The sequence below is a fragment of the Rhamphochromis longiceps genome, linkage group LG17 (genome assembly GCF_057381845.1).
Source record: "Rhamphochromis longiceps isolate RC_006_pf linkage group LG17, R_longiceps_female_GT1.1, whole genome shotgun sequence".
Taxonomy (NCBI): Eukaryota; Metazoa; Chordata; class Actinopteri; order Cichliformes; family Cichlidae; genus Rhamphochromis; species Rhamphochromis longiceps.
In genome coordinates this window covers 39,778,638-39,796,264 of record NC_140573.1, presented here as the reverse complement: position 1 = coordinate 39,796,264, position 17,627 = coordinate 39,778,638, and the positions used below count along the sequence as shown (strand labels likewise).

At 38.5% G+C, this 17,627-nt stretch overlaps 1 protein-coding gene across 2 annotated transcripts in view; it reads right to left on the bottom strand.

The window, feature by feature from the left end:
• Nucleotides 1-4,054: 4,054 nt before the first annotated feature.
• The window catches only part of LOC146650201 (monocarboxylate transporter 2), a 32,458-nt gene continuing 18,885 nt past the window's right edge, over nucleotides 4,055-17,627 (bottom strand). Inside the window, exons 3-6 of one of the 2 annotated variants that reach the window (XR_014908196.1) lie at nucleotides 11,090-11,233; nucleotides 9,263-10,066; nucleotides 6,061-8,882; nucleotides 4,055-6,019 (exon numbers count right to left, since the gene is read on the bottom strand). Coding sequence is in view for 1 of the 2 variants with exons in the window: in XM_085386931.1 (XP_085243057.1) it covers nucleotides 8,602-8,882; nucleotides 9,263-10,066; nucleotides 11,090-11,233 (1,229 nt within the window). In the remaining variant the exon portion in view is untranslated. Of the gene's footprint in view, nucleotides 8,883-9,262; nucleotides 10,067-11,089; nucleotides 11,234-17,627 lie in introns of both variants that reach the window. The other variant, XM_085386931.1, reaches the window with a different exon arrangement.

Here is a 17,627-nt window from a genome sequence, read left to right as displayed (position 1 = left end):
CCATCCAGGTGATTTTGTGTGCTGACTGTTAATGGAAAGACACACTGAGATATTATTCATTCTGCTGACTTGCTGAAGCATTATTGCCTCCACCTTGGAGGTTCTGTTTTCATTTGGCGGTTTGTTTTTGTGCCTCTGTGTCAGCAGGAAATTTGATATTTGAAAAACTTTTACAATTTATAAGCTGGGCATCAGACTAATGAGACCACTGATCATTTTTTTGATGGGATCAAACTAATATAGCAAAGAGAGTCTGGTGGATTATAACTTAGAATCAATATATAATTATACTTGTAATTAAAATTAGGAATATTAATGTCTTGATGCATGTTCAGTCATCCAGGTAAGTAAATCCCCAAAAGTTGATTCTGTTCATCTCATTTTCGGCGTTCTCTCAATGAGCTTCACGAGGTCATCACCTGAAATGGTTTTCCAAAAGTCTTGAAGGAGAGATGCTGAACACTTGTTGGCACCTTTGCCGTTAGTCTACGGTTCATTGTCATAGGTTAGGTGACTGCAAGCCAGGCCATCTGACGCATCACTCTCCTTGGTCACATAGCCCTTACACAGCCTGGAGTGTGTTTGGGTTCATTGTCCTGTTGGAAAAGAAATGATGGTCCAACTAAATGCAGGATGCTGTGGTAGCCATGCTGGTTCAGTGGGCCTTCAATTTTGAATAAATTCCCAACAGTGTCACCAGCAAAGCACCTCCACACCATCACTCCTCCTCCTCCATGCTTCACGGTGGGAACCATGCATGTAGGGACCATTCGTTCACTTTTTCGGCGTCGCACAAAGACACAGCAGATGGAAGCAAATTTGGAGTCATCAGACCAAAGCACAGATATCCACTGGTCTAATGTGCATTCCTTGTGTTTCTTGGTCCAAACAAATCTCTTTTGCTTCTTGCTTTTCCTTAGTCGTGGTTTCTTAGCAGCTATTTGACCATAAAGGTCTGATTCAGGTCTGACACAGTCTCCTCTGAACAGCTGATGTAGAAATGTGTATGCTACTGGAACTCTGTGACATTTATCTGGGCTCTAATCTGAGGTGCCTTTAACTTGGGATTTCTGAGGCTGGTGACTCAGATGTATCCTCAGCAGCAGAGGTGACTCTTGGTCTTCCTTTCCTGGGGCGTCCTCATGTGTGCCAGTTTCCTCGTAGCATTTGATGGTTTTTGCGACTGCACTTGGAGACACATTCAAAGTTTTAGCAATTTTCCAGACTGACTGACCTTCAGCTTTTAAAGTAATAATGGAATTTGGTTCTTGCCATAATATGAATTCTAACAGTTGTCAAACAGGGCTGTCAGCTGTGAAACAACCTGACTTCTGCACAACACAACTGATGGTCCCAACCCCATTAAGAAGGCAAGAAATTTCACAATTGACCCCTGACAAGGTGCTCCTGTCAAGTGAAACCATTTCAAGTGATAACATCATGAAGCTCATTGAGAGAAGGCCAAGGGTTTGCAGCGCTGTCAACAAAGGGTGGCACTTTGTGCAAATCTAAAATATAAGACATATGTAGAGTTATTTATGAATTTATTCTTTGCTACATAATTCCATATATCTTGCATGATATATTTGATGTCTCCAGTTTGTATCTACAATATAGAAAGTAGTAAAAATAAAGAAAAAACAATACCTGAGAAAGTGTGTCCAAACCTTTGACTGGTAGTGCACATCTGTGTTATTGTCAAAGAAAACCACAGCCAACATTATCATAAACATATAAGTAACACTTAATAAATTAAAGATGCACTAATTGATATTTTGATATAATTATCAGTATGTTCATGTGTCCAGAGTCACTCTGTTAAGCTCTGAGCTTTTTAACATTTTCCAGTTTATTATTTTTGCAACCACCAGCTGCAACGGATATTCATGCCATGTTCTGTACGTGCTGGACAGTGTTTAAAGTTTTATTTAACAGAAAGTAATGAATTACATCCTTCCACAAGTCACGAGAATCATTAGTCCTCCTGCAGTATTGGAAGGAACTTAATTAAATGTGCATATAATGAATGATTGCCTAATATGTCTTCACCCAAACTGTAAAGACCACATTTGGTCTTTACAGTTTGGGTGAAACTGGTTTGGATCATGAGGCAGATGTACTACTATGTCACTGACATGCTGATTTAAAAAGTTCTGGGTTATGTTACTTATTTGCTTCCTACAGACCACAGGTGGCTTTTCCTCCTTCTTTGGAATGTTTTTCACCAACTTTTATGTTTACTTTGTTACACTTAAGGATTGTGTGTGGCCTGATTAGGGTAGGAATTATTAATGATTGGGACTGTAACTATATTATACTGTTAATTTTTGAATTATGTGATTTTGTATCTCAGGTCATTTTGCGGGGTAACATAAAAGTAATGTAACGAGTAGTTTAATGAATTAGTGTCTATAGCAGGGCCGGTATCCTTAAACTTTTCCATGTGTCTCTGCTGCAGCACACCTGAATAAAATTAGTAGGTGATTAGCAAGACTCTATAGAACTTGACTGCAGGTGGCAATTCAGCCATTTGATTCATGTTACAGCAGCTCATGAATGAATATGGTTCAATAAAACTAGTTTTAGAAGTGCTTTTTAAAAAACAAACAAAAAAAAACTTAAGTACATTTAAATAAAAGTGTAAGTAAGGTTAGGTGTTGCCACCTCAGCATGCAGTCAAGTCTTGCTAATCACCTACAAATCTTATTCAGGTGTGTTGCAGCACGGACACGTGGAAAAGTTTCAGGATATCGGCCCTGCTATAGACACTAAGGCTACATCCACACGTACCCGGGTATTTTTGCAAACGCAGATTTTTCTATGCGTTTGCACCTTTCGTCCACACGTAAACGGCGTTTTCGGTCACTGAAAACGGAGATTTCTAAAAACACCTGCCAGGGTGGAGATTTTCTTAAACTCAGTTTTTGCATTTACGTGTGGACGAGAAAAACGGAGAAAACGCAGCGTCAAAGGTGTGCGCCTTTTTTGACGTCACACTGTGCGCCACGTTATTGTTTCGGTGAAATTAATTTCTACAATACTGTTACTTGTACTCTCTGCAGTGTTTAAATGCTCACATATACACACACAGTTACTGTCCCTCCACACATACGACTCGGTTCTGCTTCTATGCCCCATCTTTGTTTACTATTTCCCACCGAGGCTTCTAGACTTCTGATTGGCCAACATTTCTACACGGTTAGGAATATATCGCCACCTGTTGCTTTGGCATGTTCCTAGCAGCATTTTCCTTCATTTCTGCGTTTACGTGCGGATGGGATTATTTTTTAAAACGAAAACGGAAAATCTCCGTTTTCAAAAATACCCGTGTACGTGTGGACGTAGCCTAATTCATTAAACTACTCATTACATTACTTTTATGTCACCCTGCAAAATGACCTGAGATACAAAATCGCATAATTCAAAAATTAACAGTATAATATAGTTACAGTCCCAATCACTGATAATTCCTACCCTAATCAGGCCACACACAATCCTTAAGTGTAACAAAGTAAACATAAAAGTTGGTGAAAAACATTCCAAAGAAGGAGGAAAAGCAACTCTTGTATCAACAGAATCAGACAGAAATGGAGTCTATAATGCTACATGTAGCATTATAGCTACATGACTGCTCATTCCTGCTTTTGTCACCTGTTGAATTCAGCTGCTCGGCTGGCGTCAGCATTCACTCCCTTTAACATCACTCGGCACTTGCCAGACTTCATATATCTACAGATCTATAGCTTTGTGATAAAATGATGTCTTTGCATTTGCTTACAGAAGAGCTAATTTAAGTCACGTGGAAAGGTAACTATGTTCTAGATCAACTAGCCTTCTTTCTGACAATAGAGGAGTCGCCTCCTGTTGGCCATTAGAGAGAGTGCAGGTAAAATACTGCTAAAAACCTCACAGGTGGAGGCTACATTATGTCCATCTTTATATCCAGTCTGTGGCTTGGTTTAACTTTCATTAGCTATCAGTCAAAACGTAAAATCATAAACAAAGTCAGGGACAATCGTTCATTTGAATACATACATAGTTTATTTAGCTAATGTGATTTGTGATATCTTTATATTAGTTACAAAAACATAATTTAATTTTCTATACCCGTGTGGTTCTGTTCCCCACTCTGACATGACAGTTGCAGAGGTAGTGGAAATAAGTGACGCAATCTGAAAAAGGATCATGTTGTACAGGATAGTTGCCCTGATTGAAAGCGCATATTACATCTGGTACTCGAAGGATGAAAGACACTGAGATTACTGCTGAGACAAACTACAGTATGAAGGTCCAAACACACCACACGCACAAAAAAACGTACATGTGTACATACACAGAAATATCTGGATGTGTGACTATGTGTACAAAGCTCCATAAACACAATACATAGTGAGTTCTGTCAGACAAATGACAAAAAATACTTTTCCAGATTCAGTGCATACACATTCTCACATCATCAGCGTATTTGTTCATATGTGGTTTAAATATGGAGTGAATTTCTTTTTCCTTTCCTTTACACAAGTTGATCGTTTAGAGTAAAAAGAAGGACTGCAGTGATGTGTAAACATACACACAACATAAGCAAGGGGAGAAGTTGCACTATTGTCCATGTTTATATCTGTCAGTTTAAAACAATAAGGCACAGTTAGCTTACATTTCCTCCTCCTCCCAGAAGCAAATGACCTTCTATACAATCAGCAGCAACACATACTGATATCCACATCAACATAAAGCAGTGTGATACACGTGTGGGAAGATTCCACCTGCAAGCTGGAATTTTGTTTGCTTGTGTTTTTTAAAGGTAATTTGAAATGCACAAAAAGACAAATTTAACTGAGAATAAACCTCTAATTCCCCAAATTCTCATACAAAAAGAAAATAATTTTATTGAAATGTAATACACATTATTCAAAGAAAAACAGATCATTATAGTTAACAGTTCACGATTTGTTTTATATTATTTAGTATATGAATGAAAAGCTCCAATCTGCTGTCATTTCAACAAGCTAAGGGTGTTAGCTGCAAAGTGCTGTCCAGTGTCCAACAACGTTAGCATCTGCATATATCTTACAGCGAAGTGACACCTCCTCCACACACCAGGATAATAAATTAAGCTGCTTAATAGTTAACTGTGTTTAAAAAAATAATGCCACAGGGGGAGGAGTCATTATTATTCGCTTAAATGTCATCGCTCTGCTAAAATTGGTTTTAAGCAAACTTCAAAATAAATGTCTTCTTTCTAAATATACACACATAAAAAGAAAATAAACACAATCTTTGAGATGCTACACCTTATAATTGATAATAAACGTAATTTAAAAAAATACACAAAATGCTTGTTTTGGATGTCAATATGTAAATATAAGAACATTCCAAGCATGTTATTTACCTTATCACACATTAAATTTAATGGTATATGATTTTTTTTTTTTTTTTTGCATAAATAACATTATCCATACTGCATCATTTTAATTACCGGGAAAATTGGGCATTGGAAAAAATAGGAATGAAACTGAAACTGAAATTAATTTATATTCCCCTTATTTTCACATGACAAGATTTTGCTTTGTTATTTGTGTATAATTCAACCTATAAATATCAAGAAAATATAGTTTAGAAAAGAAAAATGCTCATGCATTTATCCCATGAAAAATTAATTGTTTTTGATATTATAAATAGGTAAATGTAACAAACAACAACCTGGCTTTCTTGACCTTTCATGTGGCTTGAAACCAGCAGGGGGCAGTGCTATTTGATAGAAGTGATTTTGCAGCATTCATAGTGAACCTCTTTCCACTAATTAAGTGCAGGCTGAATAAAGTAACATTCACAGACTTTAAATGTAGGAGGGTACAGACATGACAGTATATAAAAATACTGTGTGATACGGGAATGAAATGCTGATGAACTAAAGTGCATTTCTGGAGACAAGCGGCCATAACAGGAGATTCAGATTAAGTGATTCTTAAAGGAAAATATATGTGAGACTAAGTCCAGGACAAAAAAGAGCTCAAAGAAACTGAACAATCTTACTTGCAAGAAACAAAACAAACAAAGAACACAGCAGTGGTCAATACTCATACCAGAGTTCACACAGACAAGCAAAACAGCAGCCGATTCAAACCCACCTACAGAGGATATCACAGCACTATTATCATGAGTCTTAGATAAAGACAAGATATGGTTGAACCACTGATACACAGCTTGATATCAGGATTTCAGAGTTCTGAATACACATCCCACCATTTATAAAGGGACCAGTGTGTATGTTCATGATTACTTGCAAATGTGTTTGGCTTTCTTATCTGTGGCAGGATATCATTTGGTCATTTTTAGCTCCAGGTTTTCAGACAAAAACTGATCAGCAGCACAGCAGGGTGACGTTTACAAAAATACACATGTAATGGATATCATACTGAACAACACTGACATTTATAACAACCAAAATATCTGAGTGAACACGACACACTTGGACACAATTAGCTTTTCTTAATTAGTGACGTGTTCCTTCATTTTGTTAACATACTGGTGCGCGGGTTGTTAGTGAATTAGTTTGTTAATGACTACAGCATATAGAATACAATTACTTAAAGCTTTATCACGTAGTATACACACGTTACATTGATTTCTCATGAGTTGGGAAGTTAATCAAACCAAAGAGGTGGACCACGTTTAACACAAAGATTTATCAAGATTCATCAAGTTTTCACTGTCTCCCCTGCACTGATTGCACTAGATTTAAGGCAATGTATCACAGTATGGAGAGGCAATGGTCACTATAAATATGTTTCCCTGTATAGCTGTGTTACAATGTGAGCATATTGCTTATGGGCTTCATATGTAGAAAACCACTCGTAATCGATGGTTTTTGGTCATTAATACCTTCTTAAGGCCCACAGAGGAAATTACATTCAACCATAATTAAATTCACTGAATTGCAGCAATTTCATAATGAAGTCTGGAATGAAGTGTGGCCATTTCACTTTTAGTGCGGCACACGGTATATGTGAGTATAAGAATATGGGACCCAAGACATTTAACGTAGCATTTTATGACCCGATCAGAGCTTGGACTTTTTGGCAGGTTTTACTGCATAAAGTTAGAGTTCTCAGATGGACAGCATAATACACAGGCGCCAGCTGTGAACACATCTGTACCTTATTTATGGAAGTTGGAATTTTAGGGCACCCAGTTGCCATATAAAGCACAGTGCAATTAGGTACAGTCCCATTCTTCACAACTTTGCATTTAAATGTTGATACTTGTAGAATGGGTGTGTTCATTACTATGGCCAAAGGTGATTCCTTCATCTGCCTTTTCTGGTAAGCTATTTGCACTAGCAATTTAGCACCCTCCATTTAGCTTGTCCAATATGGGTGTAGAACCTCAAACAACCCAGATGCTGAAAAAAAATGCAATGAAATTGCTTGTTGGCTGAAGCCAGAGGTTGAAATTAGTTCAACTTCAAGAACAGACTGTATATAAAAGATGGATTTAACCACCATGTCATTAAGCATCAGTTAAAGAAGTCCCAATGCGAAGCCTTGAGCTAAGCATTTTTTCCATCGCTACCTTTGAGCTTTGAAAGGATTGGTTCCCACAAAAAGGAAGTCCTGCAATGTAACAATGTGTCAATCACAAAGCATGCCCAAAAGGATACTCTTAAGTTTTATATGCACAATAATTAATGAAAATTTATGTCATTTTAATAAGATCTAGTGATCTGTATTGACCTTCATTAAACTGGACTACTGTTTGCACCCCCCAGTGGCCATTAAAAAAAATGCATATTTAAGGCACTTCCATACTGGCTTTGCGTTTATGAATCAGAAGTTATGTCCATCTTTTATCAGCAGTCTGTGGTCAAGACATCACAAGTAACGGAGACTGGTTTAAGTGACGGAAATGTCTTTGAATGCCAAAAAACCCCTATCTTATTTACCAGTTATGTTGTTAAGGAGGCTTATTTATTTTAAACATGTGGTTGCTGGTGCTGTTGGAATTATGATGCATTCAGGTCAGAAGACGCAGCAGGAAGAATGGAAAGATATTTTCTGTTGGGTCACACAGAAAATCTATTTAAAACAGAGTCAGTACTATTATTATTTTAATAAACGGCAGCAGATAAATCTTTGATGAAGGTTTCAAAATTATCTGCCAATTTTTTTTTAATTTGCTGCTACAATTGCTCCCACTTGTCCTAGTTTTATAGGACAGAAACAATATTCCCTTGTACTGACTCAAACAGCCACTGTGTCATGTGAGTGTTTCTCCACACGCCACAGTTTATAGTATTTCCGATACAAGCTCAATGTTGGAAAAAAGAAAATACAGTTAGTACTACCACAAACATTTTGACTTTTAGCCTCTTCACATGCAAACAGTATGTTACACTTTACTTTTTGTCAAAGAGAATTTATCCCTCACAGCCTCTCCTACAACACTGCTGTTGCTTTGGCTTTAGAGAAGTAGAGGACCCCAGATAGAGCCTGGCGGAACACCGGGAGGCACCTCTTAGCTCGGAGCTCAGTCTGATCATAGTGGAGGGTGTGGCAAGATTGCAGCAGTGGTGACAGTGAGGTGTTTGCAGAGTAGTACAATCTAGATGTTGGTTTCCCGCTGCATAGGTTGCTCGTCTTTCTGACTTTCGTCGACCAGTTCTTCAGTGGCCTGGGCTTCGCCATCAGCCTCCTTTTGATCCAGAGTTTGGTCCGGATCTTCTGTCTCAGTCCGTTTGTACATCTCTGCACGCCTGCGCTCACGATCTAAGAGTCTGTAGTTAATGAAGTTTCCGATGAAGAGCCAAATACTGGCCAGAATCACAATAGCTCCACAGCAAAAATACATATACTTGTAATTTTTTGTGACATCGACCAGTTTCCCTGCAAGACAACAGAAAATATTAAGATATAAATAATATATATTTTAGAGTATCACATGTAAAACTGAGGTACACTATACCGAAAACATGTTTCAGCTAATGTCACTTAATTTTGAATTGTGGGTTCGGTCAGTGTTTTCCTTAAAGTTGTGTTGCCAAATCATTTATTTTCCATTTCTGGGATTCCACCAATCAGCTGGTTAACTTGTGGAGGGCAAAATACTAAAGTGTTTTTCAGGACTGGTATCATTTTCAACTAGCTGCAGTAGTCCAGGATCTATTGACTGCAAATAGATGCTATCATTCGTTGTTCTTGACAGCATTAAATTGAATGGAAACAGGTAAATGAATGAAATATGCTCAAAAACAGAAAGACTGTACCTGCTAATGGTGGCCCAATGAGAACTGGGCAGCACTCCACAATGGTGGTCAGTCCCACAGCACTGGAGAACCTCTGAGCTCCAACCAGGTCCATCAAGGTCTCAAACAGCACTGAGCTGACCATTCCAAAGGCAAAGCCAAAGAATATTGCATACACCACCAAACCAGTGTAACTTTCAACCAGTGGACAGAGGATATGGCATACTCCATTGTACAGTACAGCAAAGCTGAAGAAGTACTGGATCTTGGGTCTGACCCAGCGTGAGTTGGCCAGTAGCCCCATGGAAGGCCTGGCACCCATGTCCACAAAAGCCAGGATTGAGAGCAGGAAGGCAGCAGAGTACTCATCTACACCCATGTCCTTTGCATAGGCAGCAAGGAAAACAATAGGTGCGAAGAAGCCTACGAACATGATGACATTGCCCGACAGGTAAATGAGAAAGCCACGATGCTTGAACAGAGATAAGTCCAGATACTTGTTAACTATTTGCAAAAAACTGCGCTTCTCCTTGCTCGTGGTAGCAATGGCGGCCAACTCTTCATCCTTCTTGACCTTGCCAGGTGGAGGTCCTAAAGGCCTCATGAGCGAACCTGCCACACAGCAATTCAGCAGCAGGCCACCCAAGATGAGGAAGCTTCCTCTCCAGCCAAACTGATTGTAGAGATACTGGTTGAGAGGAGCCAGGGTGCTGAGGAAGACTGGACTGCCTGCCATTGCCAGCCCATTAGCAATCGGACGCTTCTTAAAGAAGTATTTCCCTATCATAGTCAACGCTGGCTGCAGGTTGAAGGCCAGCCCCAGTCCTATATTGAAAGAAAGGCATTGAACTTGAAACAACTGTGCTTTAACTGCAGTTACAATAATCAATACTACAGAATACTACTTTTATTTTTTTGTTTACCTAAATAAGAACTAAAAATAAAGTTTGAAAAAAAAAAAAAAGACTTATAAGAATAGCTTTAAGCAAAAAAGGATTTTTGTTGATGTTGCTTTGGTGCTTATAGCTATGCTACAGCAGCAGTTTGGCTTGAATCTATAAAACTAAGGACATTCCTGTCAGCCACAACTATAATTTGTGCTTATTAGGAGGCTTGATATTAGCAGGCTAATGCACGAAATGAAAAAGGTCATCATTATCCCTGCTGTGGAACAGCATTAGCAGTGTGCACACTGCCTGCACAGAGAAAATACCAGCAAATAGAAAAATGCTGCAATAGCACAAAAATTTGAATAAAACACTGGATATATTTAAAAAAAAAAAACAGAATGGAAAATGAATAAAACACAGTGGAAGTAAAAAACAAAAACAAATCACAAAACATAAGGAAATTGCAGCTGGTTTTTTTTGTTGTTGCTGTTTTTAGTATTTCTGTTGTTTTTGTATGTTTTTTTCATGCTTTTGCAACAGTTTTCTATTTGATGGTGTTTTCTTCAGTTGCACTTGAGTTTTATTCATAAAGAGGTAAGAAAAAAACCCTTCCTAATGCAATGCACTGCAAGCGAATGATTTAAAAAGCTATTAAATAGTTTAACAGTACAACAGGACACTAAATGGTTTGTTCCCCACATGTGAATATTGATCATTAGATGGTAAATTTGTGACATTTTAATGCTCTGTATTGATACTGTTGTACTGTACTGTAGCTGATTTCTGGAAAACATGAAACAAGTGCCACGTCCAAATATGGAAATGATTAATCTTACAAAATTTTAAATAAAAGAAAATGACTTAAATATATACAGCAAACTATTTTCTTTTCTAACCAGATTCCAATGAATAATCAAATTAACCCAAAATGGATTTAAACGGATTCAGATGGACTTACCAGTAACAACTCCCATACAGATGTAAAGCTGCAACACGTTAGTGCAGAAGGAAGCTGAGATCATGCCCAGGGCACAGAGGCAGCCCCCCATCATGACGATGGGCCTGCAGCCATATGTGTTCACCAGTATGCTGCTGATGGGACCTGCAAAATATAGAAGACAGAAAATCAAACCACATGTTTGCATGTTTACAGCTGTCAGGATCACTGAAAGTGAGCGCATAATGACTTAATCTTGTTAGCGCCGAACACCACCCAGAACCCAGCAGCTATTAATAGCAGAAACTAGGTTGTTTCAATTTTTAAACGAGGCACTCCCACCATCGTGTGTCAAATTAATTTAAGTAAAGTGACAGTGTGATTAAACAGAATAGACTTGCATGTAAAATTACTTTTTAAATTCCATTTGACAAGTTTAAGTTATGTAAAAAAATGCATTGTGTCGAAATACATTAACTAATGTTTTATTCTCCCGGCTGCACATTTAGAGGCTGTGCAAACAAACAGCCTTAAGAAAACATTCAGTTTACTCACTGAATCCAGATTTGTAAGGGATACAAAAGAGTCGCCTACTGCGAGCATGTGAGGTCACTAATTATGCAACTTCAGCATGTAATGACACTGAAAGCTCACAGCCAAAGTCTTAAATTAGGTTAATTAGGTTATAAGAAATCCCTAATGTAACCATGTTATCTAAATGACTTAATGAAAAGAAAAAACAGAGGTCTGTGTGAATATTATTAAACAAATGTTAATAGGAAAAGACTGATTAGATCTCACAAAGGCACTTCCATAGTTTTACTATGCTATGAGCTGTAGGTATGTATGACTTGTAATAAATCTCCGAATGCACCTTCATTATGAAATCCATGAATCTCAGCACTGAATTCATCAGCCAGGATGCACTTCCAATGTGAAATCCAGCACTGAGCAAGACTTTCAGTGGAGCCTGCCTGATTTATTCACACATCGATATTATCAGCCAACGTTATAATGGAAGAGAATTGAATAGAATAGGTTTTTTTTTGTTGTTGTTGTACATGTAGAACAAAATTGTGGGCAAAGAAATTTTGAAAAGTCGAGACTGGAGAAACACCCTTCAAGCATTCAAGCACTGTTTAGATTGCTACAAATGTAGCAAGCAGTTGATCCCAGCAGAGTTGGGAAGAGTGTAAACAAGCAAATGCTTAACTACACATAACAAATGTTAGGGAAATCGAATTACATTTCATGTGTCAGAAAGAACAAGAATCATTTTTTTCTTTTTATCACCATTATCGTCATTAGTCTCAAAAATTCCACATCAGTCAGGCTTTAATTTTTAAAGCTGTAGTATATTTGGACAATTGTGGTCAACAGGACACCATGTAATCACATTACTGACATATAATGATCTAATAAGACTAGTAGACTAGTAAATTTGAATCCAATATTAACCCTCAGCCTTGGTTCAGCAACTCATGAAGGAAAATATCTGGCTCTCTAGCTGCTAACTGCTATCTCACCGCTTTGCCAGCTTAATCGGGGTCCTAACTGTTAGTACAAAGTTTTCACTGTATGCTACTAGTTACCATAATGGAAATAGATGCCTGGTGCTAATGGAAGCAAAACTCATAAGAGTTAAACATGAAGCTATAGCTGTAGTGTATAGAGTCAGAAAGTAAGACAAGTTGAAAGATGGAAATTGAAGCTATCGCTCTATTAAGCTAATAGAAACTGGAGTTGGGTCAACAACACAAAAAAATCATCAAATTATTCAGGGTTAAAATGAAAATATTTTAAAATATTAGTAAGGATGATAACCACAGGTATTTACTGTATTATCTCCGCCAAGGAGGTTGTGTTTTTGGTGTGCATGTCACTCTGTCTCTAAACACAATAGCTTGAAAATCTTTGAATGAATTCAGATAAAACTTTGAAGGGGAGTAGAGTGGGGTCACAATCCATCCAAATTTGGCTTGCATCCACCAAGGTTTTCAAAATAAACTCAATGATTTATTGGTGGAAAATTTACAAAAAGCCTTGTAACTTATAAACTATGATTGGTGCAGGTGGTGTGTATTGTCAACATGTAAAAAGTACCGAAATATGATTTAAAATCATATGACATTTCAAGGTCAAGGTCAAATAAGGTCAAACGTTTATATCTTTTATCTTAAAAACTATGCTTAAAATAAATTCTGCCTTTTTGTTCGTATTAGCAACATATAGGAAATGACACTGTTTATGATTATTATCTAATTCAACTCAGTTCAATTTATATAGCGCCAAATCACAACAACAGTCGCCTCAAGGCGCTTTATATTGTAAGGTAATACATACAGAGAAAAACCCAACAATCACATGACCCCCTATGAGCGAACACTTTGGCGACAGTGGGATCGAGAAACTCCCTTTTAACAGGAAGAAACCTCCAGCAGAACCAGGCTCAGGGAGGGGCGGGGCCATCTGCTGTGATTGGTTGGGGTTAGGTGTTATGTACTTTACAGTAACAGCTTGTAACCAACAATATGTAACAACATTACTAATAATTTTACTAAACAATGAAATGAATGCTACAAATGTACTACATCCACATAAACAAATAACAATTATATACAAAATGATGTCAAGAATGTTGAAATGGGATTCATATAACAAAAGCCTGCATCTTGCACTTGCTTTAAGTGCACTTCAAAGCTATTGCAGTGCTTCTTGCTGTCATTAAAATCTAGTTCTTCCTGCATTAAAAAAAAAAAAAAAAAAAAAAACGCAGAGAAAGTCCATTTCCGTTCTAATAACAGTGATGGGAAAATCTCCTCTAACTTAATGACTTACTGTTTGTTATTCTCTGTTGGGCCTGGAATGAATTTTCATTCACATTTTTCTGCTTTGCTGCTCGTTTCACTGATTTTAGCTAAAAATGGTTGACTCAACAACTCAGATTATATTGCTGCTGTGGCACTTTATGTTCTATTGTTTACATTTTGTTCCACTTGAGATGTGTGAGAACATTTGATTGCTTTCTCTGTACAAAGCACCCTGCTTATAATGAGGCAGCAATAAGAATTGTTTGAGAAATCTAAGCATCTTTTAACTCACCCCGTCTCCTAACCTTTTTGCTGAATTTTAAGTGCAGGAGTTGTAAATCGAACAGAAAGAGAAAAGTAATGAAAGATGTTTTTTCTTCTTCTTCTTCTTTTTTTGAATAATGCTCTCATTACCAGGCAGAAGGTGTATCATATTTCTGCCAGGCCCAATGCAATTTAAAAAGCCACACTGGGCGAGGAGTCATCTCACTTAATTTGCTCTGCATGAATCTTTTTTCGACCTTGAGGAAAGTTCCCCTCATTTGCATCCGCAGCAGTGATCGGTATTCTCGGGGGCTTGGCGGGACCCGAATCGGCCAAGATGAGGAAGCCCCTGAGCCTGCACATTACCTCTCTTGCAAAAGGGCTTATCATCTCCTGGCCAGACACAGCGTGGACTTCATTACACAGTGGACAAAGACCCAAACTAAATATAAGCACCTAGATCCCAAAAGGGAATGACACATATAGAGACGCGTCTAACAGGTTTTTTTTTTTTTTTTCCACGAGACTTTAATGTGAGCTGCAAGCGAAGAGGCTGGTTCAGCTCACGATAGATGCCGGCTATCCATCACACTTCAAACAGGATAAAGAGTTGACAGAAATGGAGGCAAACAACTTTTAAAAGCTGTTCTGTGGTTTTTTGAAGTGACTCACCGCCGACCCATTACACGGATGTTTTAAGGGAAATAACGGAGAGTGAACCAGCCCGAAACCCAGTTTATTTATGTGATAAAAGTTTATCCAAATTTTCGGGCTCACAAGAGGCTTTGATGTAAAGTTTACACTTGTAGAGCAGTAAGCAGCAACATCCTGGATGATGCTAACACGGTGGCTTTAAGCCGGAAAAAAAATAAATGCAGATTTTTAAAGGTACTTGAAATTCACTGGCATGATCAGTCAGGGCGGGTAAAGTTTTCACCACAGAGGTGCTTCTGAATAAGTTACATAAGTTCTCATTTTTAAAGAGACGACAACACTTACATGTTTCCTCACAATATCCACATTTCTAATGATAATTCATGCACGTCACTGGCAACAGTTCTCTTTTCAGCTACTGTGCAGTGTGGTAAAAAGGACTGCTCAATCACTTTGACATGCAGCAAATACAGCAACCTTAAGGTATTAATGAGGTGGAAATGACATCTCAAGTTCAAGAAACAAGGTTCCCATTGACTTTTTCCACTGAGAAATAAGAGTAAATGAATGTATAAAAGTATATTTACTCATCATCATAAGCAATATTATTGTTAATATTTTTCTAAAATGACCAGGTAAAACATTAAAAACAAAATATTTGGCTGTATTCCTTATGAGAAACCAACCTTTGTATCCTGTCTTTAAGACTAACCGTGAGAGTGATACAGTGTGCAGCGTTTCCACAGCCAAGGTCAGCGCTCTCTCTCTCTCACTGTGGATTAGCGACACTAATCCAACATAAACACACAGCATGCAGATTAAACACATCATCACAGTGCGACACTCGCTGTGCTGAGTGGATCATTGGCGGTTGCTTCACTGCTGCCTGATGTAATACGAGGCAGGATTGCACTCTAGGGCTGAAGTATGCCAAAGGCCGTCACAAAAGATTTCCCATGTTGGGTTTACAGCTTTTAACCACACCTTCTCTTACAGAGAAACAAAAGAATAGCATCGATAGTTCTTTTGTTCTGGAAAACATGTTGTCAGCCAGGTGATATGCACATCAGGGCAAGCAAATGACTACGCAAATTTTTAGTAGCAATATCTGTAGAGCTTCTGTAGAGGAAGCTCTGTCATGCAAAAACTGAAACTGAAATGTAGCTACACAGTTGTACTGCCACTCAAAATGTCTGGTTCCATAACTGAATGCTCAGGGCTATAGACCCGCAGCGAAAGATTAGCTTATTATTTATTATTTTAGTTATTGTTTTTGATTTTTCCTATAAAATAACAACAAAAGAGATCAATACAAATATCAAAAAGTAGCCAAAGTGGCGATATGGAGCGGGGTTCTGTGAAACTGAAGTATAAGCCTAATGCTAACCTCCTCTGACAGAAGGATAGCTTAGCATGCTAAGGTTGACATGATGTGGATGATAAACTGGGTGCCATCAGGACGCTACAACACAGAGCGAACACCATCCCCACAGACACAGCGGCCAGGGAAGCAGAAGAACATCACATCAAGAAGTCCCTGAGTAAATGTGATTATCTCAGCTGGACATTTGTCAAAGCTGGGAAGGCGCCTAAAGAAAGCTCCAGCTGATCCAGGAGAGAAGAAAGATAATTCCTGCCTAAGTGAAAACCTGTAGTGATCCCTTATGTGGCACAAACAGAGTAATGTAGTGTACAATGTTAAGTGCCAGCAGGTCTTACACATCGAGGAAACCAAACAAGCAGATGGCACAACACAGAAGAGCTAAGGACTAAACAGTCTATTTACACCTACAGGCCAGTGGACACATCCTGGACAGGGAGGAACGCTGGTTTGAGGGCGGAGTCAAGGAGGCCATTTACGTTTAAAGGGAAAGACCATCTCTGAATCGAGGTGACAGATGGCCTAAGGGTCCATCTGTCACCATCCTATATCTCTGTGATTGCAGCCATTCCCCAACTCTCTGTGAATGTAATAATAGCCCAACTTGCCTCATTGTCTATAACTGCTTTCTATGTATCATTCACCAGCATTCATAGGCCGATTGATGCATCGCAGAACAACTTGGGGTTAGTATCTCGCCCTTGACTGGAGGAGCCAGGGATCAAACCAGCAACCTTCCACACACATCTCATGTCGTGTGGGACTTTACAAATGTGACCTAACTGGCTTATAAACTATAATCCACTGAGCCAAAACCATCATTTTCAGTATTTTGTTCATCAAAAAGCTTAGCAGGTTGAAGAGACACAGGGTAGCTCAGGGTAGAGGTAATAAGTAAAAGGTCATTTCAGTCATTTGGATCAATTAGATTATTACTTGTGGGTGTCTGGGGCTGTCGGCTCATTACCAGGCAGCTCCACAGTAATGACAGGGCCATGCAAACACCAATACACACACGAAAGCAGCAGTGGGGAATTAGAAAGGTGTTAAACTCTGATTGAATCATCAGCGTGAGAGTCAGAACAAGAGAGCAGGTGTTTAATGAATAGCTGAATGGCTGCGATCAATGTGAACGAATGAGAAACAAGAGCGGCTCGCTCAGTAAGCGCATGTATTGATGCCGTAACCACGTGATAGCGGCATATAGACACTGCTAAGCTAAAGCAGCAGTTAGCGATCGGTTAAAAAGCCAAGACAATCAGCAATAACCACTCAAGTTTTTTACTGTTTGATAAATATGTTTCGCTAGGAACATTAGAGAGGTTGTGTCATTACCAGAACAGCAACCATTAGCTTGTTTCAGCCTGATGAACGCCACCTGTCCATAAGGTGTTTACTCATAATCAGAATTACTCACAATCCCAAATTACTTTATGAGACCACAATACTT